At 41.1% G+C, this 25,631-nt stretch overlaps 1 protein-coding gene across 4 annotated transcripts in view; it reads left to right on the top strand.

Moving 5' to 3' along the window:
• The window catches only part of RBMS3 (RNA binding motif single stranded interacting protein 3), a gene marked incomplete at its 3' end in the record, with an annotated part of 470,025 nt that overhangs the window by 368,108 nt on the left and 76,286 nt on the right, over nt 1-25,631 (top strand). For all 4 annotated transcript variants that reach the window (XM_083578126.1, XM_083578127.1, XM_083578125.1 and 1 more), the window contains exons 7-8: nt 9,539-9,645; nt 22,469-22,515. In XM_083578126.1, the coding sequence (XP_083434252.1) occupies nt 9,539-9,645; nt 22,469-22,515 (154 nt within the window). The remainder of the gene's footprint in view (nt 1-9,538; nt 9,646-22,468; nt 22,516-25,631) is intronic.

Raw genomic sequence — 25,631 nt, 5'->3', positions numbered from 1 at the left:
TTTCTTTAAATGGATCTTTTAAATAGCCCATAATAGGAAAATCAAAAGTAATTTCTTGTGTCAGTTCAAGCATTAGCAGTTCATGTTCTACATGATACCTGATAGGATAATAGTAATGTCTAAAGTGATCAATATCAAAAGCTATTAACTGAGAAAATAGATTTAAGATAAAAAAAACAAGAGTGATGTATTTCTTGTGGCATAAAAGCTTGCATTTTCAAGGTCCCCCCCCCATTCAGGGGAACATTAAAGACATTGCTGAGAGGTAGAATGGCTGACCACAAGGGCTTGTAGGTCACCTCTTACTAGAGACTTATTTTACTTCCATTAGACGTGAACTAGAAAGCAACACAGGCCATTGGTATATGATCTTCTGCAGTAAATTAAAGTACATGAAATCATTTAAATTCGGCTGGTACATTTGATGAAAGCTGACTTTGTTTCTGTTCCATAATAGCATAATGGTAAAATAACATGGCATCATTTTTCATTCAAATAAGATGGTATGACTTTGCTAAAAGAGGTCAAAGGAACCGTTGTTTTGTTTTTAAGAAGCTGTAATACTGAACCTGGCTAATCTAATGTTCCACTGGAGTCAGTGAAACACCTCTGGAATATATAGTTTCAGGACAATTTTTTCATGGAACCTACTGTCAATAGAGTTTATATTCTGACTTTAAGGCTGGGCAATATATCATCCAAAACTGGTTTGAAGTCCATATCATGATATGTTTCAAAATTTTTGACAGGGGAATATATCACGAATATTGGTGTGTGTGTGTGTGTTATGCAAAAACCAGTGTGGGGAAAACCATGAAGCCGGCCAATGCTTGGCTCAATTCCCGCAGTCCCTGTTACCTCTGTTGGCTCAGCTGTCCGCTGCCTCCTGCACGGGGCAGCAAATCACAGAATGCAGGTGCCAGCAAAAATCGTGACGCAGGAATATCTGTGAAGCCAGCCAATGCCTCTACATAGCTCCATCCTTTTTTCAGACATCGCGATGCATCAGTAACCTATGATGTTTAGCTGGTGATATATCGCGATCTTGAAAAGTAGATATCGCCCAGCGCTAGCTGACATCTTGCTGCTAGTTAAGAACACGGACTTCCCATTGAATTTGGTGAGATTTCGGGATACTCTTCCAGGCACAAGGTTGAAACTCTAGGTCCTCAGGACAACACCGCTGAAATACGTGTTGGACGTAGATATTCTCTTGGACATAGATACTCTCACACCCACTTTCATACCCTGTACAATGGTGCCTCGGGTTAAGAACTTAATTCGTTCTGGAGGTCCATTCTTAACCTGAAACTGTTCTTAACCTGAGGTACCACTTTAGCCAATGGGGCCTCCCGCTGCCGCCGCACTGCCACCGCGCGATTTCTGTTCTCATCTTGAAGCAAAGTTCTTAAGCTGAGGTACTATTTCTGGGTTAGTGGAGTCTGTAACCTGAAGCGTCTGTAACCCGAGGTACCACTGTATTAGGACATTTCTGCCATCATCTCTCCTGACACAATATGCCAGCTTCATCCCTGTTACCACCAAGATACTAGGAAGAGATTCTCAGGGGGGCAGTCTGACGAGCAAGGGCAGGCCTCAAATGTCTAAATAGCTGAAGGCTGCGTGAAATTAGGCCCAGGGACTGAGGTTCCTCACCCCAGTTGCAGAGACAGAACAGTCTGTAAACTCTCAGAGGTCCCCTCAAAATCATTTCTGCCATACTTGCAAAAGTGCTTCATTGCAATTTTGGTTCTGAGGTATCTCATTTTTCTCCAGCAGCAATTCATACTGGGGAAGGGACTTATTTCTATCACAATTGTCCAGTTCTACCCTTTGATCCACCTCCAACATTTGTCTCTGTTATCTTTTCCTGTGTCTGCTGATTTTTTTTGGGGGGGGGGCACACTTTTAACGAAGTTGGACATAACTGGCTTATAAAATGCTCTCCTGTGCTGATCTTCTGTTGTATTGTATCCATTGTATCTTTCCAGATGTCATAAATTATTTTGAGAGATTGATACCCGTATCTAAATGTATCTAAATTTTAAATAATTTAAGTATCTAAATGCTTAAAATGAATTAATAAATGAATAAGAAAAAATATGGTAAGGTTTTGTATCTCAGATAGCTTTTAAGTAAAATACCAAATTAGTGACTTGGGTCACAAGGATATACGTTAGGTATAAACAGCACACATATTAAGAATGTAATAGAATATGGAACTGCATAATTTTTTAAGCTATAGTCTTTCATGGGGCTGGTGCCACACTCAGTGATACAGCATCTTGAATATAAACCACTTGGAGGAAGTAACACTGACCTCAATGCAACATGCTCCCAAAAGAAATATGCTCAGGTTTGCAGTCTTGGAATGATAAAAGATTGTTATACTTCTAGAGTCTTTACTAAATCAGAGTGCCTATCACACTTGGTATTCCCCTACGCATGCATACAAGCCTTTTAATGTAAGGCTTAATTCTGTTTAATAACCCTCATTTTCATAAATCTGCTGTTAAAGAAACAATCAAACAACACAGTTTAACTTCATTTCCATCGTCTCAGCAAGATTTTACAAACTGTTCAGATGAACAGAAATTTTCTCTCTTCGCAAAACTCTTGTTTTAAATATTCAGAAGAAACAATTTGCATTGTTCACAAAATCGCTTCACAAATTGGTCCAGCTTTACATATTTAGCTTTATCTCTTCCTTTTTGGTAATGTCTTTCCTTTACACTCATTCTCACGCAGTTTACCTGTTCCTATCTGCAGTAAGGTCTGGAGTTGTACCAAGAAGCACTTTATGATTTACGGGATGATAAGAGAAGCTGTAATGTGTACTTGGATGTAATTGTTTTGGTATTGACCGCATAACAAAACATGTGCTGTTTCTTCTTTTCTTAAATTTGAACGTAGTGATTACAGTATTCATTCAATGCCATTGTTCTATTGGGATAGTGTTTCCACATCTTTTTTCAACTTTGACCTTCTTTCTTGGTCCTCTTAACTCAGCATCCATCATCTGGTTTTGCAGATTAATGAGGAGAGACGTCCTTGCATGCAGTTGTGTGAGACCTCAGCTAAGCTCAGATATAGGCTTTTTCTAACAAAGTTGAGTTCAAATGAGATGTTAGGTCAGGCTTGCATGCCCAGAGAGCATCCACTTCCTCTCTTGCAGTTCTCTTGCATGATGTTTAGCATTCATACACTTCTCATTCAGCTCTAACCTTATGTGTTGCCTACATTGGGGAGTACGAGGCTCCTAGTGTAGTGTGAGTCAGTGTTAGAAACTGAGATGTGAAAGCTAGGAGCGAAATGGCACCTTAAACCTAAGTTATGGGCGCAACACAACCTTGATGGCAGAAAGTGAGGAGGAATTAAAGAACTTTTTAATGAGGGTGAAAGAGGAGAGTGCAAAATATGGTCTGAAGCTCAACATCAAAAGAAACTAAGATCATGGCCACTGGTCCCATCACCTCCTGGCAAATAGAAGGGGAAGAAATGGAGGCAGTGAGAGATTTTACTTTCTTGGGTTCCATGATCGCTGCAGATGGTGACAGCAGTCACAAAATTAAAAGACGCCTGCTTCTTGGGAGAAAAACAATGACAAACCTAGACAGCATCTTAAAAAGCAGAGACATTACCTTGCCGACAAAGGTCCTTATAGTTAAAGCTATGGTTTTCCCAGTAGTGATGTATGGAAATGAGAGCTGGACCATAAAGAAGGCTGATCGCCGAAGAATTGATGCTTTTGAATTATGGTGCTGGAGGAGACTCTTGAGAGTCCCATGGACTGTAAGAAGATCAAACCTATCCATTCTGAAGGAAATCAGCCCTGAGTGCTCACTGGAAGGACAGATCCTGAAGCTGAGGCTCCAGTACTTTGGCCACATCATGAGAAGAGAAGACTTCCTGGAAAAGACACTGAAGTTGGGAAAGATTGAGGGCACAAGGAGAAGGGGAAAACAGAGGATGAGATGGTTGGACAGTGTTCTTGAAGCTACCAGCATGAGTTTGACCAAAGTGCGGGAGGCAGTGGAAGACAGGAGTGCCTGGGGTGCTCTGGTCCATGGGGTCACGAAGAGTCGGACACGACTAAACAACAACATGGGTGCAACAAGGGAATGTCTAAGCGCACTTTTTTAATTACAATAATACAAAGCTGAAAATGAATGAGCTGCAGCTAAAATCTTATATTCATTTTTCCCATGGTCTAGTTTTCAGCTGAAGACTGGGGAAAAAACCAAAGCCATGCTTCCCCTGCCTTCCCCTCTAATATTCTTAAGAGGGTCTGTTCTCCATTCTTCAAAGAGTGGCTGGAAGTGGGGCGGCAGGAAAAGGTCCTCCCTTCCTTCCACTCTGCAGTTTTAATTTGAATTCTTGGGTGCAGTAAGATGCTCAGAAACTGCTTGCGCTTATGAAATTCCTTGTCGCAAAATGCACCTAGGACAATGGGAGTTTTGAACACTGGTGTGAGCAGGGTGAAATGTCTCTTGGCTGACAGGTTCCAGCTCAGAGCCAGGGCCTGGGTTCTTTACCTCTGTGGCTTGTGCAATGGCAGTCATCCAGATTCAGCAGCTTCCTCCTCTTCAGTCTCCTGGCTCCTGTTTGCAGTCAGGGCCATAACACAGACAAGGAAGAGGCAAAGCGAGAGAGGCATACCCTCCAACATTTCTGGACATCTTCCAACATATATAAAAACATAATAAAAATTTGAACAACTTTCCTATACAGGGCTGCCCTCAGATGTCTTCTAAAGGTTGTAAAGTTACTTAACTCTGTGGCTCGGAGGTCACATAACTCCATACCCTCCAAGATTTCTCCAGTGAAAATAGGGACACCCTAAGGCAGGCATGGCCAAACTTGGCCCTCCAGCTGTTTTTGAACTACAATTCCCATCATCCCTGACCACTGGTCCTGTTAGCTAGGGATGATGGGAGTTGTAGTCCAAAAACAGCTGGAGGGCCAAGTTTGGCCATGCCTTCCCTAAGGAAAAGCGGGATATTCCAGGATCAAATAAGAAATCAGGACGGCTTCGGTAAATCCGGGACTGTCCATGGAAAATAAGAACAGTTGGAGGATTTGAGGATGCATATTCAGTCTTAGAAATCAGGACTCTGTGGGGACAGATGCATTCGGATTTACCTGTGGGATAAGCTGGCAGTATATAGACAGAGTCTAGAGGGCACCCCCTTCACCCATGGAACATAGCCTGTCAGGAATCCAAGCACTGCAGGAGGAAAGGGTGTTAGATATTGGCTGGAGGGACAACCGTGGTTCACAATCCCTCCCACCAAGAGTCTTACAATACCCAACAGTTGCGTGAGAAGATACCTGGATTTGGAATAGTTGGAACGCAGGCATTGGGAGCTGCGAAGCACAATATATCTGATTGTATAGTAAAGTCACGCACACGGAAAAACCATGCGAACAAAGCAGCAGCTCTTTCTAAATCACCTTTCTCCTCTAAAATGACAGTCTGTATAACCCTCATTGCAGAGGATCAGCCAAGAGGGGTATACTGGGTATTCAGTATCACTCATCCCATGCTGTGGAACGCTCTTCCAGCAGAGATTCAGCAGGCATCTGGACTTTGAGGCACCTCTTGAAGTCTTTTTTTATGCCGACAGGCTTATGCAGTTGTTTAAAATATTACTGAGGAGCCGTTCATTTTAATGGTTGTTTTGTACTGCTTTTAATGGGTTTCTATGTGCTTATATTGCTCTGTGCCACCCTGATATTTTATGAGAGGCTGGTACATAAATAATGCCTATAAATAAATATAAAATAGAGGACCAGCTCAAATATACTAAATGAGAGAGTTGTATCTTTAAGATTTTCTTTTCCAGCCAGAGTTTATTTGCGTAAGAGACATCTGGAAACGGGATAGATATATCTTTTTCTTTATGACACTGGCCTGGTGCACAAAAACCCAGTTTGCCTTATAGCTGTCAGCAATCGTTTCCATGCTATTTCAAGCCCTTTTTTTGTGACGATGTGGAAAAACCATTAGACTCATGTGGCAAGACCCTTCACAGAGGTGCGGGGAATGGGGTGGAGACTTCACTAAGAAGGTAAAATAGGCATCAGCTGCATTTTATGTTGACTTCAGCGCCCATAGTGGCTGGGGCAACCCCGTCAGATGGGTTGGGTACCAACAACAACAACAACAACAACAACAACGTATTTTAAAACAATGTTTTAATGTGTATAGCATAGGTTTCAACCTTAGAAGGAAAGTATATGGACACAAATGTTATATTAAAATAAGAGAGCCTGGGTCCTGTATAACCAAAGGAGCATCTCCACATCCATCATTCAGCCCAGACACTGAGGTCCAGCTCCAAGGGCCTTCTGGCAGTTCCTTCACTGCAAGAAGTGAGACAGAGGGCCTTCTCGGTAGTGGCGCCTGTCCTGTGGAACACCCTCCCTTCAGATGTCAAGGAAATTAACAACTATCCAACTTTTAGAAAACATCTGAAAGCAGCCCTGTTTAGGGAAGCTTTTAAAATCTGATGAATTGTTGTATTTTAATGTTTTGTTGGAAGCCGCTCAGAGTGGCTGGGGAAACCCAGCCAGATGGGTGGGGTATAAATAAATTATTATTATTATTATTATTATTATTATTATTATTATTATTATTATACTACTACAAAAGATAAACACTCTCAGGTAAAACCTGTTGGGTATCATTTAAATTATTTCTACGTTATGTTAGTTTCTCCTCTCCGCCTGCTCTCATCCTGTGAACATTGAGCCTCAAAGGTGATGCAAACCTGCCTGCTAAATGCAGATATGCATATAGCATCCCATTTAGTTGTGGGGCTTGACTTCCTGCATTTGGGTCTTCTGACATTTCCTTCGCTCTTGGAGCTACTACCTTCCCATCCTTCCTTCTGGCCAACTGGTTTTGAAATCATGACCTGTCTGGAATTCATAGAATCGCAGAGTTGATTAGAAACCAATCCGTTAATAATTCTTTTGTCTTAACTACTGCATCAACATAAAGCAGCTGTTGTATTGCTCTTTGAGGAGTCTTTTAGCTGTGATTTTTCTGTAACTCGAACCTGCCTAGGGGTGTGACCAGCAAATTGGCACTGAAAGATGATTTTAAGTTCTGCAACGACATCAGTGAAATCGGAGCTTTATAGCTACAGTGGTACCTCGGGTTACATACGCTTCAGGTTACATACGCTTCAGGTTACAGACTCGGCTAACCCAGAAATAGTGTTTCAGGTTAAGAACTTTGCTTCAGGATAAGAACAGAAATCGTGCTCCAGCGGCGCGGTGGCAGCAGGAGGCCCCATTAGCTAAAGTGGTGCTTCAGGTTAAGAACAGTTTCAGGTTAAGAACGGACCTCCGGAACGAATTAAGTACTTAACCCGAGGTACAAGTGTACTTGTTTCTATGTAAGGACTCACTTGAGCCATATATTTCTAAATTCCCACACTCTTGGAGGTCCAAACAGGAAAAGATAAATACTGAAAAATTACCATCTTATTGTGTCAGCTTGCATCATTGACATAATTAATCTGTTGCGTGAAGTGTACAGTGGTACCTCTGGTTACATACGCTTCAGGTTACAGACTCCGCTACCCAGAAATAGTACCTCGGATTAAGAACTTTGCTTCAGGATGAGAACAGAAATCGTGTGGCGGCGGCGCAGCAGCAGCAGGAGGCCACATTAGCTAAAGTGGTGCTTCAGGTTAAGAACAGTTTCAGGTTAAGAACGGACTTCCGGAACGAATTAAGTACGTAACCAGAGGTACCACTGTATATATCTGGGGATTGTTAGTACAACATGTGTAGTACTTGTCCGCATTCAGTTTATCACAATGACTTTCAGTGAAATCCCCAAATAAAAACAAACCACTTGCTCATGCACAAACACACCTTATGGAAAATATTGAAATCCACTGCTTTTTAATGCAATCAGTGGAATATAGAGTGGCACAACATCACATCCTTCTCCATGGGCTATAACTGGCCAATAATCTTTCAAATAATACATATATGCACACACAAACATGCACTCCCTCCCCACTCAAAGATTTTGCAGTTACAAAATAACAATGCATTAGCCAACATTTCATTAAGCACTCATTTCAAGCATAGCCACCGATTTTTGCTTACATATTCTCTATTCAGAGTCACCAGAGATCAAATTTACTGAAAGCTTAGCACAACATATATTACAAATTGCTATGACCTTCACCAACAACTTTTAAACAGATTATATTTTTTAAGGAATAGAATACTGAATCGAGCAGTCCTTTTATAAATCCCTTTTTACAGTCACCAGAAATGAGAGCCGTTTCTCCAATAAATCATCCTGGAAATTAGGATGCAAAGGAACTCTGATTTGCATAGATATATTATAAGTTATACGTTGGCAAGTCTCTGTTGTAAGCTGGTTGAAATTTGGCTGCTGTTAACAAGATGCCTATTCATGTTGTGTATTTGGAATATTCTTTCTCCAAGTTATCCAACAAAATTGTAAGTGGGTTTAAGGGGATCATATACTCTGTGATGAGTTTTATACAGCTAAGGATTCTTGCCCAATATCAAATTACCTTTGGAAATGACCACCAAATATGTAACTAAGTTTCTCTGTAGCCATACCTCATCTAACCTTTTTTAGGATATTTCTTGTTCATTCATCAATATGTTTTTATTTTTTATTTTATTAGTAAACATCTCTGATTTGTTTTTTTTTTTTAAAAAAAGAAGAATAAGAATTGGGAAAGGATGCTGGCTCAGTCTTTTTCATAAATTTGTTTTTTTTTTTCAGTACTATTTCATGCCAGCATGTTAGGAGTTGTTTTTTTGGTCTGAAGCCTTTTGAACATTCGTTGAACAGTTGTACATTAGCTGTGCTGACTGTTTTATGATGAAAGACTGGGATCTCAGCTGGGGAGCATAAAGAAGGTCATCTGCCAGCTGTCTTAAGCTATAAGGATTTAATGGGGGGAACTAAGCTAATTTGATTGTTTGGCAAAAGCCTCCTTTGATCTCCTTGTATTTATTTCACTTACTCAAATATGTAAGCACATGGTGCTGAGATACACAGAGGAAGAGTGAAAACATATTACTCAGACAAGCTTGTCTACTCTCTTCTTTCCCCACCAAAAAGAAAAAGGGGGGAAAAGAGCGGCAGTGTTTAGGCTTTAACTAATGCCAGCCACAAATGTCTTAACTAGAATAGATGGCTAACCCTGCAACTCCAGTTGAGCAATTTTATTATCAACCTAGGAAGAGCTTTGCTGCCTTGGACTGAAGGTCCTTGTAGTCTAGTAACTTTTTTTCTGACTTGGCCTACAGGTCATCCAAGAAGCTCACAGGCATGCAAAAGCCTTTCTCTGTTTTGTCCCCTACCATAGTGCTTCTGAATATGACATTTCCATATAGCCAATTACCAATAGCCACTGATATTAGTGGCTATTGGTGGCTATCACCCATAGTTGCCTTTGATTGGACTTAACCGTCCAGGGGTCCTTTGCCTTTTGCCTTAATACAGACCTGGCTTTTCCTTTCTTCACAGCCCCAACAGAACCTTTGCTGTGCAAATTTGCTGACGGAGGGCAAAAGAAACGACAGAATCAAAGCAAGTACACGCAGAATGGGAGGCCATGGCCAAGAGAAGGAGAGGTGAGTCACAGTTATCTTCAGTAATGCCTTGGGTATTTGGGTTGAGGTGATTGAGGAGCTGACTTGGGGGACCTGAATACAAAATAGGTCAAATGAGTCTAAGGATAAATACCGTATTTTTTGCTCTATCCCTGAAGCGCGAGTTCCCGCTGCACTCCGCAGGCTTTGGGTTCCTTTCACTGAAGCCGGGAGAGCCTCCGGAGTGCGGAGGGAGCGCTCCCTCTGCGCTTGGGAGGCTTTGCATTGCTATCGCTGAAGCCAAGAAGCCTGCATTCGCTCCATAGGACACACACACATTTCCCCTTAATTTTTGGAGGGGAAAAAGTGCATCCTATAGAGCGAAAAATACGGTACATATTAAGAAAGGGCATTACAAAACCATGCGTTAAATGCATTTAACCTTAGTGTTCTCACTCAGTAGTATTAAATGAGCAAAAATATTTAGGATAAGGATCACTGATTGGAGCCTTAGGGGCAGTAGATTTGTACAAATGAGTTATCAATACTGTTTTCTACTGCAATGCTCATAAAATGGAAAGGACACGTATATGAGAGAGTTAGTTGGATCTACGTATAGCTTCACTTAGTTGAAATCAATGTGCAATCATGGCTAACTTAGGTCTCCTTGATTTCAGTAGGAACTTTGCCCGGATCCAACTCAAGTGATTTAGTTCAGGAAATCAGATATTTTATTCCAACAGATCCATTCATTGTTAGGCCAGCAGTATACATAATTAATGGGACCATTGTAGGAGTTGCATTCATCAAGTCGTCTGCATAGCTGGCTTTCCGTCATTGGCATCTACAAAGATACTTTCCATACTCCTAGAGGCACACTACAAAGGAGGTTAACAAAAAGCCATTGTGAGGACATGCCTGTAACACAGGGCATATAATTTGAAAAGGAATTCTACAGCTAGCATATCCACCGTTCTGTACCTGGGCAGGATTGTTCCTAGTTGAGGTGTGCTGTTGCTGATATTTAGGATGCTGTATTTTGGGAAATGCATGAAGGAATGAAAGGCCACATACATTCCCCTAAGGGGAACAAGTTTGACCTATTCATACTTAGGATTTTTGCTCTGTCTCTGTTGTAACAAAATGCAATATTAGCTCGTACTAGTTTCCCACAAGGCCATTAGAACAGCCTAATTTTAATTACCTTCTTCTCATTTCTATTCTTCTAAACATTTAGGTGTGATGAGCTCCATATGTGCTTTGCATCACAGAGTACTTATGGAAGAAAAGAGGAAATAGGCTTGGTCCTATTTTTTTCTATTTCTTTTTAATCTTAGTAGCACATTGAGCCATTTGTATCACTGGAGTAAATCTCATTCAAATTCTTTCACATTCTCATGGAAATGATTAGCGAAAGCATATTTTTAAACCAGGGAGCGTCCTAGCAGTTGTCATTTGGGTTATAAAAGGGTGTGTCTCTAATATAATTTCAAAAACAGATTTATTTATTTTTAAATTTAGATGTTTTCTGTTTGTATGTGTGTGTTTTAAATGGCGACTAACTGGTGGTTTTTTAAAATGGTTAGCAGTTTCCAACCGCATTTTGCCCTTTACAAAGTAAGAATGTGGCTTGATAGTGTTGGCAGATACGTTATGGACCTTCAGTCTGGAGTGGGACATACTTAAGCGCTACCAGTAACTTACAAAGACCGACAGGGATTATGTTCTGGAAAACATATATGTTGCTTACTTTCACAAGGTGGTTGTCATGTGCTGTTACAACAAAAATCCCCCAAGTATTGCCATTGTGGCAACAACATTGACTGAAGAAGAATAGTCTCAAAGGAGCTATATTATTGGACCCAAGACCAATAAGCTTCCTTTTAGAGCCTTCGTGGCACATTGGCTGAAGAATCTGCTGAGCTAGGAGCACCCATGGTGGCCTTGGTATGACAGACTGCAACAGGAAAATCCTTGAAGACAGACTTATATAGCACTTGCTGATAATAATAATAATAATAATAATAATAATAATAATAATAATAATAATATTTTTACCCTGCCCATCTGGCTGGGTTTCCCCAGCCACTCTGGGCGGCTTCCAACAAAATATTAAAATACAGTAGTCCATCAAACATTAAAAGCTTCCCTAAACAGGGCTGCCTTCAGATGTCTTCTAAAAGTCTATTGCCATTGTGGCAACAACATTGACTGAAGAAGAATAGTCTCAAAGGAGCTAGTTGCTGTTCTTTTTGACATCTGGTGGGAGGGCGTTCCACAGGGCGGGTGCCACTACCGAGAAGGCCCTCTGCCTGGTTCCCTGTAGCTTCACTTCTCGCAGTGAGGGAACCGCCAGAAGGCCCTTGGAGCTGGACCTCAGTGTTTGGGCTGAATGATGGGGGTGGAGATGCCCCTTCAGGTATATTGGGCCAAGGCCGTTTAGGGCTTTAAAGGTCAGCACCAACACTTTGAATTGTGCTCAGAAACGTACTGGGAGCTAATGTAGGTCTTTCAGGACCAGTGTTATGTGGTCTCGGCGGCCGCTCCCTGTTACCAGTCTAACGCTTCTGTAGGGTCCACAACCCTGGTAATCTGTGTTTACACAATACATGCCATTGCTGCCCATCGTATCAACTTTACTGGGTTGCACACTAGGGTTTGGGTCAATAATGCTGACTCACTATTGTGCCTTGGGTAACTTACTGTACTACATATGCTTATGGATTTTGCAGCTTTTCTTTTTTATATACATATTTTTTATTAATTTGCAATAACAATAATCCAATATATGCCTCATTGTATCAATACCAAATTATAATATCAATTCCCATATCAATCAATCAAATACCCAGTTACACAATTTAGGTGCCCCCCGTGTGCTAGAAATGAAGGTTTGATAATTTACTTTCATTCTGCTTCCAAACTCGATTCTGTAGCTTTTCTGTACATGAGAGGGACAATATTATCCCAGTGTTTACTTTTTTTCTACTCACCACACTTTCAAACATTACACAAAGTTTCTTGCACATAATCATAGCATTTGTGTTTATAAGATGTGTCATCATGGCAACTCTTTTTCACTTTGTGAAGCTGAGGCATACCTTGGACGCAGAAGTGTTCTTTTGTGGGCAGAAGGCACTTGCACTCACCCAATGTGTCCCCTGTTTTTTTGTTTTGTTTGGTTAATTCCCCTTCCATCATCATCATTTTTGGAACATATTAGTTACTTGTTACCTAAGAAGGTCTCCAAGTGACTTACATTTTTTCAAAAACAGAAATTCATTCTACCATAAAAAGGGGAGTCATATAAAGCACTAACCTTTTTATCATTCAAAGCAGCCCCCCACCAACCCTGCAGTGTCTTGAAAATTTGAAAGCATATTAAAAAAACCTAACCAATTTGGTCCATCATTGGCTTGGGAAAAGGTTAGTTTTTGCCTGGCGTTAAAAGTTTCAGGCCAACATCTGTGGGGGAGAGCATTCCACAGGTGGGGAGCCTCAGCTGAAAAGGCCGTCTCCCTTGTTATGACCCTTTGAACTGCGCTCAGCAGAGGGATACAGAGAAGTCCCTCATATGAAGATCTAAGGGTCTGCGTGGGTTCGTAGATTCATAGAATCAAAGAAGTGTAGAGTTGGAAAGGACTTTGAGGATAGTCTAGCCCAACCCTCTGCAATGGAAGAATCTCAACCGGGTGGCCATCCAACCTCTGCCTAAAACCTCCAAGAACGGAGGGTCCACAGCGATGCCAACTTGAATAAAATATTGTGAGGGCCCAGGTAAGCCCCGCCCTGCATAATCAATCACATGATGCAGTTCACACACACCCTGTCAGGGTACTGCCATCGGAACAGAGTAGGGAAGCAGAGGGGCAGTTGGGTTACAGGGAACCTCCGAAAATCTTGCGAAGCAGTTCCTCTTCCTGTGGTGAGGAATGCCACACCTCCAGTGGGGGAGAGGGGAAAGGACCAGAGGATGCTGCTGGGAGCCTCAGCACCGCTCCTGGCCAAGCCGGCCAGGAGGGAAGCACTCTCCTTCCATTGCCCACCCTGCGCAGAGGTATAAAATGCAAAGAAGGAAGGAAAAGGCTGGGGGTGACGAAGCTCTTATGTTGGGGGAAGTCCCGGAAACAACCACTCCCGGATTCTGCTAGCGATTGAGGCAGACATTAACTTGTGGCTCTGCACTATAAATAGTTTTGCACCAAAATAAAACCTGTAAAAGACAGGTCTGAGTCCCGACTGATTACTCACGAGCAACCACCACTACCATCTGACACACCCCATATGAATGGGAATACCCATCAACTTTGTGGGGGCCTGCCCCCCTCAAATATTTCATTGTGGGGGCCGAAGCCCCCACAGCCCCTAGGAGTTAGCTCCTACAAGAGTCCACCACCTCCCGGGCGAGTCTGTTCCACTGTTGAACAGTTCTTACTGTCAGAAAGTTCTTCCTGGTGTTTAGAACTTTCTGAGAGAGGTGTTCCTTAATATATGGGCATCCTGGGCCATAAAAAGCAGGTGAAAACCAGCACTTTGACTTAAGCTTGGAAGCATACAACAAGCCAATGTAACTGGTACAGAATTGCTGTTCTATGATCCGTTCACCTTACACTTGTCAGCAGTCGGGCGGCTGCATTTTCCATGTATTGAGGCTTCTGCCTCATTTTCAAACGCAGCACCATGAAAATTCAGAAAATTCTATGTTCTGTATTTCCAGTTTGAATATTGATCTCGGCTGCAGATAATTTTTACTGAAAATAGTGTTATTTTAAAACTTGAGGTTGAAATTATTTATCTGTAGACAACCTATGTACAGTGGCTTTTTATAATAAATGATTAGAAAAATATAGTGAATATTCTGGTGCTATATTACACAAAATTCCTTCAAAGATACACCCGTGTATATGGTAAAAAGGTAAAGGACCCCTGGATGGTTAAGTCCAGTCAAAGGTGACTGGGATTGTGGCGCTCATCTCACTTTCAGGCTGAGGGAGCTGGCATTTGTCCACAGATAGCTTTCCGGGTCATGTGGCCAACATAACTAAACCAGTTCTGGCACAATGGAACACCGTGACGGAAACCGGAGCTCATGTAAACGCCGTTTACCTTCCTGCCACAGCAGTACCTATTTATCTACTGGCATTGGAGTGCTTTCAAACTGCTAGATTGGCAGGAACTGGGGCAGAGCAATGGGAGCTCACCCCATCGCACAGATTCGAACCACAGACCTTCCGATCAGCAAGTCCAAGAGGGGCAGTGGTTTAGACCACAAAGAATCAGACTGTGATTGTAAAAACATACTTGACAAAACTGGATAAGTTAGATTAGGAAGAGCAAAAGATTCATTGCTCTTACATTGGCTTTTTAAAATTATACATCCAAGTAGAAAATGGACTTAAATGAGCCACAGCAATAGCCTATATAATGCATTCGGAGACTGATCTCTTTGCAATAATAGAGTCATGAGCAATCCAGTCATATAACTCTGATGATGAGTTTCCCTGAGACTAGACCAGGATGAAATTAAGTAGTTTACTGCAGATAAGGGATCATAGATGCTTCCTTCATTCTTCCCCCTCTCTTTGCCACTTTTAATATGATTATCTAGAGCTAGAACTTCCTTTGTAAATAATCAGGAGGCAAACCTATGTACTGTATGTGCTCAAGCATGGAAAGAAAAAATGAATTATCCTTAAAACAAACACACACACACTTTTCTTACAACTGTTCCTTTAACTTTCTCATTTTTGACCTACCATTTATTACTTTTCTACTCAATGCCCTCTAGCAATTTAAAGAGAGAAATATACAGAGGTCATTTGGGAGATTGGGATTTCCCTACTTGGTTGTAAAGTCAATAGCTGCAGGAAAGTCAAAGTTTCTGATCCTGGTGCCAGTCCTTTTCTCTCTACGATCAGCAGGCATTTAGAAATGATTAGCAGGTCTCTGTTGGGTGTATTTCGGATCTCAGACACAGGCTGTTTTATGCTTCCAAGCAGACAGGTAATACTGGATTGAGCTCCATAGTCCTCTATGGACAGAAATGATTCAGTCTGATAGCTGGCTGAGTTTTTATTCTTGGCTCTATGCACAAGACTATTAAGGGACCTGGGAACTCCAGCAGATTGGCCCCAGTTGAAGGGCCCCACATTCCTCTGACCCAAAATATACCAAATCTGTCATACAGTGTGGGGACATTAATCACGTTCGCAATGCTTATCTTATTATAATGGGCATTCCTATGGGGCTGAGCCAACAAGATTCCTGGGTGAAGATGGGTTAGGGTCCTTGTCCTTGAAATCAGGCTAGATTTGAATTTTTTGTTTTCTGGTTGGTATCTCTGGTAACTTCTCTCTTTCATCATGAATATTGGCGCATACTATGGATGCCTGCTCTGTAGTGAGTCAGAAAATAAGCAGTGGTGGTCTATAGGAGGGAGAGAAATAAGGCTAGTGAGAAATAGAACAGAAAATCCTGGCAGAACATTTCCATATGTCTCAACCCTAAGCACTTGAGTCATGTTGATTTCCTTGGAATTTACTTCCACTTAATTACATTTAGGATCACAGCCATAATGTTTAGCTGTGTCAGTTCAAATAGTTCCAGTGCACTTGTATTTCATACATTCACTTGCAGGTCCTCAGACCTATGGAGCATAGATTTTTGGGATTTTGCTGGCCCTCGGTGGGAATACCAGGTGATTTGGAGCTAATCTGGGAGATGCATCTATAAAGCAATGTTTCTCCTTGAGACAGTCAGGAGATACTGTAATAAATAGTACAAATCAGAAGATAACAAGGACTTCCGGGGTGGCGCCATCGGCAATGGCGGACTCCCTCTGAACTGGAGGGACTAGCTCCGCGCGAAATGGGTTGTTTCCGCTACGGCGAAGCGGGGACCCTTTAAAAAATCACAGGCGGATGAAGCCTGTGACCATGGGACTCGGCGGGCACTTTTAGCGCCCCCCCAATCCGCAAAGGAACCCATTAACGGGCTCTGAAGCGAAGAGGGGGAAGTGGCGCGGTGCTGTGAGTCTATTGCTTTTTCCGTGGAGCGAAGCCGCATACCCGTTGCCGGAGAGCACTGCCCTTTTCCTGGGACAATTTGGCATTTAAAGAATCACCTGTGAGTACTTAAAACTCGAACAATTGGATTTTAAATAAGGACTGGCCAGTAGAGAGGAATTGGACTCAAAATTTACCTCAATTTGGTACTGAAACGGGAAGGTCTAAACAGGAAGTCAGCCTTCCGTTTCTTTGTAGTCAGAATAAAGCAAAGACAACGTAAACTAGAGCTTAGAAAATTACTTTTAAAGGATTGGCTTTCATCATTTAAAATCGTGGAACCCCCCTTCGGTAGCAGGAGAAGAAGGGGGATCTCTTTTTGGACTGTTTAAACCTGCAGAAGTGAGTTTAAAGTAAAGTAACTTTCCACCGTCCTGATCCTGGAGCGGAGTGTCAGGACTGACGTTTGAAGCTCATTGACCAGAGACAAATGTTTTTGACAGACAGCTAAAAGAAAAGTAACATAGTGATTCCATTGTTTCCTTTCGCATTTCAAAGGAACAAATATTGACTGAATATCTTAAAAAAGAAACTTTGTTGCTATTGTTCTTAAAAGAAAGAAGAAACAGAAGTTTCCCCCCTAGAGGGAGACTGTGAAATTGTAACCAACTTCAGGAGCTTGCAGCTGTTACAGATTACAGTCGTGGGAAAGGACTTGTGACCTTGTAGGACAATGTTTTCAGAAGCTCTGTTGGGTGCTTTCTGTAAAATAAATGCCCTATTGGACCAGCTAAGCCAGAAGACGGATTTGATGACTAATGCGGCCAGAAATTTTGAACAGGCAGTAGGAAACTACATGGAGCCTACCCAGGAACTAAAACAGGAGTGTGCTATGACAGCACAGATGAGAGAAGAGGATACTGCTGAATCTTGGGTGCCAGAAATGGAGGGAGTTGCGGCCCTGCAGGATCATGAGCCTTTGGATTTGATAAATGAATTTGGAAAAAAACAGATTTGGAAAGATAAAGTTTGGTTTGGTTTGGAAATGGGGGGTTGGACTGACCCTCCCATGCAGGGATGTTTGGACTTTCTGAGTCTGGTAATGGGCCGTCAGATGTTTGGAGTTGTGGGGGCTCTTAATTTTGGAGGGAATCTGAAACAGGTGTTTAAATATCACATGGAGTTTAGTCTGAACTATGGAAATGGGGCTGATCTGCTGAAAAGGGTCAAAAACATTACTAAGCTGGAGCTCCCACGAGTGAAAGGAAAATATGAAGAAGAGTCGCGGAAGGGACATGGAAGAGACTTGAGGGCCTCGGATATAAGGATACCAGGTTAATGTGCTAGATTAATGGGACAAAAAGGACTGACAAAATCCGGGACCAGGAGGAAGGGACGCTGGATGAAGATTGGATTGTTTTACTTTTTTTCCTCTTTTGTCATTGGGACTGTTTTAAAATAATTGATGAATGTTAGAAAAATGTTGAAATGGAACTACTTGGTTCTAGTAAAAATGTTTAAAGAATTAGGTTAATGATATGGTTATGAGAAGTTGGTAAAAATAAGATTTAAGTTTTAAGTTTTAAGGTTTGCTGTAAGACAAGATGAAAATAGATTAAAACAATGTAAGGACAAAATATTATGAACTTTGGAAAGGATTTGCTGTGATAATTATTAACCAGGATACAAGGAAGGGGAGGAGGAGGAGGTCAAAGAAAGAAGGTAATGAAAGTTAAAAATTTGAGAATGATGGATGTATTTTTTCTTTCTGTTTTTCTGTTTTGTCTATTTTTTCTGTTTTTTCTTTTTTATAATTTTAAAAAATCTTTAATAAATATTATTAAAAAAAAAACAGAAGATAACAAATGCTGGAAAAGATCTTTAAGGACTCACAACATTCACATCAGATTGGGTGTAGGCTTAATCTTTCCAAGCTTCAGTATCTAGTTAATTTTTGCTTTTTTATGCTTCAACCAAAGCAAAATCAGTGAGGAACAGAATAAGATGTGTATGGAAAGAATGCCTCCCCCTCCCAGTGAGCGCACTCCTTTCCCCTTTCATTATTGCTAGGGCTAGCATCAAGAGTTGATATCATTATGTGCCTGATGACATCTTGACAGAAGGTCCATCGTGGATCACAGCCCCTTGACACCCTCTCCAGCTGCCTCTCTTATCTGGTTCCCTGTTCTCCTGCAATGAGCTAGCAGGTAGCAGTGATAGCTACAAGGAGAACATGGTTCAGTTCAGGACGTGTGCCTATTTTGTGTTCATAAATCCATTTCTTCCTGATTTTGCATTGATGTACATTTTTATTTTATTTCTTAAAATGAAAATATGTACATAATGCATATAAATACATAAAAATAAATAAAACAAACTTTCCAAATATATATATATGTACATTTCTAAATATTTGTATCCTAAAATATATTCGTTAAATGCATTTTGGAATTTTTTTGAGCTGAGGAGAATTTGGAAGAGTGCAAAATCAGAAGGGCGGTAATATTTCAATCTGCATATTAGTCCGAGGAGTGCAGATCAGATTATTTCACAACCTAATTCACAAAGATCAAATTCATCAAGCTTCTCTAAGATTAACATAAATGGCTACCATTTCTGAGCACCCGATATTGGAAATGTCAGCTGTAAGCATTTATAATAGATCGGAATAGTCACTGTATTAAAATCAAATACACTGGTTCCATTAATGTCATGTTTATTTTTCATGCAGTGTGCATTGAAATGTATTCTGCAGCTACGCGCAGTGTGGTTTTAAATACAAGCCATTTTCAAAAAAGGGTGTCAGCATCAAAGGTAATCCTAGGGATTGCCTAGTAAGAGGCAACAGAGCTTAGCAGGGGATAACTGCTAGGAAAGAATTCTGAATTCCTGAACCATTTTTTATATAAACATGTTTGTGGATTTGGAGCTGACTTGGCTTGGCCTAACTCAGTCCCATACAGGTCTTACTCAAAACTGCACACACAAGCTTAATAGAAGCCAGAAACATTATTTTCATAGCATATCAGTGAGAATATGTACATTGAAATGAGTGTCTCTCAGCGTGTTTCATTGGGGAGAACATCTTATTTCCTGAACGAACAGCTGTATGTTCATAACATGCTATGTCTAAATGTTTGATTTATTATTTAAAATGTTTTTTATTTTTTTTTAAAAAAAATTGTAAACCTTTTAATCACACAGTATTTTTTTTAAAAGTTAAAACTATCATAAATTATCAAAAGAAAGATCAATGCCAAGTTAACTCACCCACTGAGTAAAGCTTATTTTACTACAGGAATGTTTAAACCAAATCTCATTTGGACTGTTGGCTTCATCCCTTTCTTCTTCAAAGAGCTTCTAGCTCAGAATACTTACAATGAGGAAGGTTTATTCTCTTTCTGTTTGTTTATTTATTTTCTTTTTCTTTTTTTGCCAAATCATCCCCCATGTTTCTAACAACTTTTAAACAATTCCTGTGACCCATTTGCTCTTCTCTTCTCTTCCTTATGTGTCTACCACATGCTTGTTAGTTTCCAGTTCCTTATTGTTTACTTTATACCTGGCATCTCGCTTTCTGGCTGGGCTTTCGAGTTATAGTCCATCTCATTTATTTGGGTCATTATGTGTGCCAGTCATCCTCCTCTGTATGGCTCACCTTGTCAGGCTGACATTGTACTTAAATTACAAGTTCATACCAGTAGGCAGACTGTTTGCTTTTATTTTTCCAACTGAAGAAGATGGAGACAAGCATACAAAAGGCGTATAGACCTCTGATGACACACTATCAGTTTACAGGAGGAGTTTGGACTTGATATCCCGCCTTTCACTCCCCTTAAGGAGTCTCAAAGCGGCTAACAATCTCCTTTTCCCTTCCTCCCCCACAACAAACACTCTGTGAGGTGAGTGGGGCTGAGAGACTTCAGAGAAGCGTGACTGGCCTAAGGTCACCCAGCAGCTGCATGTGGAGGAGCGGGGAAGCGAACCCGGTTCCCCAGATTACGAGTCCACCGCTCTTAACCACTATACTACGCTGGCTCTGCCAGTCAGCACTGTCAGTCAAAAGGGAAATAACCAATAATGGTGTGGATTGCATTGTATGATTGGCCCACGGTTGGCATTAAGAGTTTACACTCAGTTCCTCTGATTCCTTTTACATTTTAAACATTATCACACGATCTGAACACCCCGCTCATTGAGTAAGCAGAATAAACGGGGTAATATGTAGCACAACTGTATTTTGCGATGTCAGTGGTTGCTGTTACCAGCATTGCAGTTTTATCTTGTTTTTGCTGGTTTAAAAGCAACATCCCAAGTCATTGGGGTAATGTTATCAATACAGTACCACTGAACATAACTGGCCAGGCCTAATAATTATTGTGTCTCAACATAGTTTTGCTGGTTTAGTAACTGATCATTTGTCTGTAAGAAGGAAATAAATGTGAACCAACTTACATTTTACACCATTTAACTGTTGTAGTTTGTATCCTAGTCATGGTCTATAAGGGGCAGGGCTGCAGCTAGGGGGTGATGAGAAAGGCCCCCTCCAGGGGTGCAGGCGAGGGGGGGGGGGCTCAAAATTGGTTAAAAAAACAAATATTGGGTTTTCTGTGAAAGAATTCATTTCAAGGTGAAGTGTGTGAGGAATTGAATGGGTGTATGGGGGGGGGGTTGGAGGAGAGGTGGAAAGACGAGTTAATTTGTCCATGGCTAGGGGGCGCAATCTGGATGGTTCTGCCAGGGGCATAAGATCACCTAGCTATGGCTCTGATCCACAACAGGATTAAAGTCTCCAATGCTATCATGTGCTCTAAACTGAGCGTTTTAAATGCTTGACACATTCAGCTAAAGAAAAATAAAATAGCAGGCAGCACAGAAGTTGCAAATCAGTGGAAATAAACAGAACACATTTACCGGGCAAGTGTATCCTATTTCTTGGAGAATAAAAATATCTACATGGTGTTGCATCTTTCACCTCCATCTTTGGGGGCAATTCAAGAGGGTGAAGGGGAATCAAAGTGGTTTGCAATGAGAGTGGAGGAGAGAACTTTGAGCATTGCTTACTGAATGTATGAAGTGGCCAAATGGTCATTTTTCTACTTCATTACAAAAAAACACCACAGTTCCTGAGGTCTCTCCCTGCACCTATGAGCTCCTCATATAACGTAGTACATTCTGGTGCTGCTTCCTAGAATGAGCATTCTGTAGCCACATGGGGATTCTGGGATATAAGCTTTGTACAAAGAACCTCAAACCCCTCTAAGCACAAATGGGACTTTCATAAACTCCAGAGAAAAATTGCAACTTGCAACCCTCCAAATGTTCCTGGAGTCCAACCCCATCATTCCTGATCATTGACCAGACTGCCTGTGGCTGATGGGAATTGGAGTCCAACAACAGTCACACAACATTGGGGGTTGAAATTGTCAGCCAACGAGGGCTTGTGGGCCACGATATACCGTTTTATAAAGAGCCATGCACTGGGTGTTTTTGTTTTAACTCAAAGCGGGAAAATACCACCCAGGCACCCCTCACATTTGTGAAGCACAACCTGCACACAGACACCACAACATTTCTTCTAAGTTCCTCCGCTCTCGGCAAGAGAGACAGAAAAAAACAACAATGCCTCTTTTATGGTGAATGAAGACTTTTGTGAAAATAGAAGCAGCATTTGGCACAGCACGAAACTGACATCAATAGAATGCAAGTTTTTAAAAGCACTAAAAGTCAATTTAAGTCAAAAAATGGGAAAAAAGGATTATATAGTGGGTTCTCTAATTTCTCCCCTTTTTCGTTGGTTGTTGTGTGTATGTGTGATATAAAAAGAGTAACCTTCTGTTTTCCCCCCTAACTGTGTACAGGCTGGCATGGCCTTGACATATGACCCCACGGCCGCTATTCAGAATGGGTAAGTAGCATATACTTTACTATTTAAAAAATACTACACAGCACCATGATCTCCCCCTGCCCCCGACTGGTTTCCAGCAGCAAAAAAAAAATCATTTAAAGAACAAGTCACCCACAAAAATGCTGTTGAAAACAAATTTAAGCTAGCTTGTCAAACATAAATGCTAGTTTTCTTTTTTCCCCTTTTTGCATCCTGTTGTTTATATCATCTAGTTGACTGTGAAGCCTTTTCTCATATCCATTTGGCAACTGCAGATTTACGTAGGTTTGTACGTTCTCTGGAGAAGGAGTCATTCTCTTTCCCTGACAGCAGATATGTTTTGGCAGTAGATAGTTCCCTCAGTATGCCTAGTTCCTTCACTCAAGAAGCATACATATTCAAATTATCTTCAGGACTAGGGAAGGATCATTTCTCCCCTGAATGCCCCTCATACCAAAGGTCTTTCTTCTCCTTCTTCTTCTTCTTCTTCTTCTTCTTCTTCTTCTTCTTCTTCTTCTTCTTCTTCTTGGTATTTGTCAGGCAGCGTTTATCAGTGCATTTTACACTTCCAAACAACCATTTAAAGGTGTTTCTGGCAAAAACTAGCAAATGTCCCAAAGCCCATCCTCCACCCTCCTGGAGAAAGATCCACTCATTTGAAGAGAAACATTTTTTACTCTGGAGCAATGGCTCCCTTGAAAGTTCAAGTACTCCCATTCGTGGGGAGTGACTGAGATAAAATTGTAAGCTTCTCAATAATATACATTTTCCTGTGTGGACAATCTCCATGACAACATCGCAGTTCACATTGGCTTCTCGTTCTGTCAGAGAGAGAGATTCTCCATGTGCACATAAAGTAGGCATCATAATAATAATTTATAATAATGATTTATAATTTATTATTTATACACAATACATGTATGTGGGAGCCATTTTTGCTTGTTTCCATGCATGGGTTGGTGACTTCCAAGCAGGGTTATCACCAGATCTCATCACCAGAATCCTGCCTCAGAATTTCTCCTTTGAATTTCCAAGAAACTGGAGGTTGTACTGAGCTTTTGATTCATGATGGTTCTTTCCTCTCAGCAGTCTCACAGGCTCCCTCTCACACAGCCCTCTCTAGAGAACTTGACGGATGACATCTTTCCCTGCCTTGTCATCCACAGAAAGGGTTGCGCATGGTTATTGTAAAACAGACTTGCTGGCTCCAACTCATCTTTCTCATTTCTAATCTGATATCACGGCAATGAAAGCCTCCAATGTAATAATGCTTGGTAATACTTAAGCTTTATGTTAGCCCAGGGATATTGTTCATGAGCTTTTTGTCAGAACTACCTATGGGCATGCCATGCAAGGAGATAATGTTTATTTCTGAGGATAAATATGAGGCATTGGCGTTGTACAACTTCATAAAGACATAGTGGTAGTGAAATTTTTGGCACTGAAATACAGCCTGTATAGAAGAAACGATGATGCATTTCCCAACCGTGGCTTCCTTCTGTGATGTAGACGTTGAAATATGTGAGTTGTCTGCTAGTTATCAGCAATGTGTCCTGAAGAACTCTGTTGTAAACCAGGTGTTATCTTGTTAAGGACATTTGTAAATCTGTCCTTGTAGCCTGTGTATATACACCAAAGATGTTAGTATATCAAAGAACAAAATTACAATTGCGGAGTGTAGTTACAGATAAATAAATGATCTCCTGTCAGGTGTGTTACTCCGTATAAAAGGTAAGGGGACCCCTGACAATTAAGTCCAGTCACAAACGACTCTGGGGTTGCAGTGCTCATCTCTCTTTAAAGGCCGAGGGAGCCAGTGTTTGTCCGCTTCCGGGTCATGTGGCCAGCATGACTAAGCCGCTTCTGGTGAAACCAGAGCAGTGCACGGAAACGGCGTTTACCTTCCCGCCACAGCGGTACCTATTTATCTACTTGCACTGCATGCTTTTGAATTGCTAGGTTGGCAGGAGCTGGAACCGAACAACGGGAGTGGGGATTCGAACCACCGACCTTTCGTTCGGCAAGCCCAAGTGGCACAGTGGTTTAACTCACAGCGCCACCCTAGCCACATGCTTTTAAAGTCTGCCATGTCAGATTGTGGAACTTACTGGGTTTTAAAAAATAATTCATTATGCCTTTTTTCCTGTTTTGCCATACAAGGAACCACACACTCCCACAACACATTTTATGAACTAGAGTATTTTCTTGTCTATTAATTCATTGGGATTATGCGTCTGGATGCCAATTTCAACTGATATTGAGTGTTCCTGATTTCAAAACCTTTTGAGTGTTAAAAGAGACAAGTGAAACCATTATTAGTTAGAAGAGCCTACATGTATGGCAGAGAAGGTGAGCTGCATTGTTTCATACTAACAATGTTCTGGGCCAGGTCCAATAAGTTCTATAGCATTTAGACATCCAGCTGGTGTTTGTGAAACAGAGCACTTACTCTTGCTATTGATGTAAAATTATGAAATTCTCAAGTGACAAAAAAAAAATGAAGTGTTTTCTGGGGCAGTAGTAACATCTCGTGGGCTTGTTTTTTTGTTGTTTAGTTGTTCTGTGATTGATTGAAAATGGATGCCTTGTTTTTTGAGGTAATTTTGAATTGTACACTTGATTGACATGGGAGCACTCCCTGGACTGACTGAGGAAAACCCCTTTTGGTATGTTGAGGGTGGGAGCAAGTGATAACAGAACTGACAGGAGGAATACTAGGAGACAATTTGTGGGGGGGGATATGATGGTAGAGTAATGGGAAGAGAGACTGGGGTCTAAAGGTTTATCTGGAAAATGGCATTTATTTATGTTTGAAAGCAATATTGTCATAGCTAAAATGTTTGTAGTTAGGACTACTGTAATAGCATAACAAATGCTGCTGTAGTAGAACAGTTTGGGATATAGAAAAAGATGTATTTATCACTAGCTGCTTGAATTGTAAATCTCATGTTGCTAAGATGATCATCTTCCTCACCATTATTTATTCAATTTATTAGCCACTTGCCACATAAGGAACATCCAAGCAGCTTACAACATTTTAAGAGCATGAAGCATAACTTTACATCATAAAAGAACAATACAATTCTAGCAATAAGGTAGAATTTACATTTGGAAGTTAGAGAATTCTATTTGTTTTT

This window comes from Podarcis filfolensis, assembly GCF_964270895.1.
Source record: "Podarcis filfolensis genome assembly, chromosome: 12".
Lineage (NCBI taxonomy): Eukaryota > Metazoa > Chordata > Lepidosauria > Squamata > Lacertidae > Podarcis > Podarcis filfolensis.
This window is presented reverse-complemented; position numbering and strand designations above follow the sequence as displayed.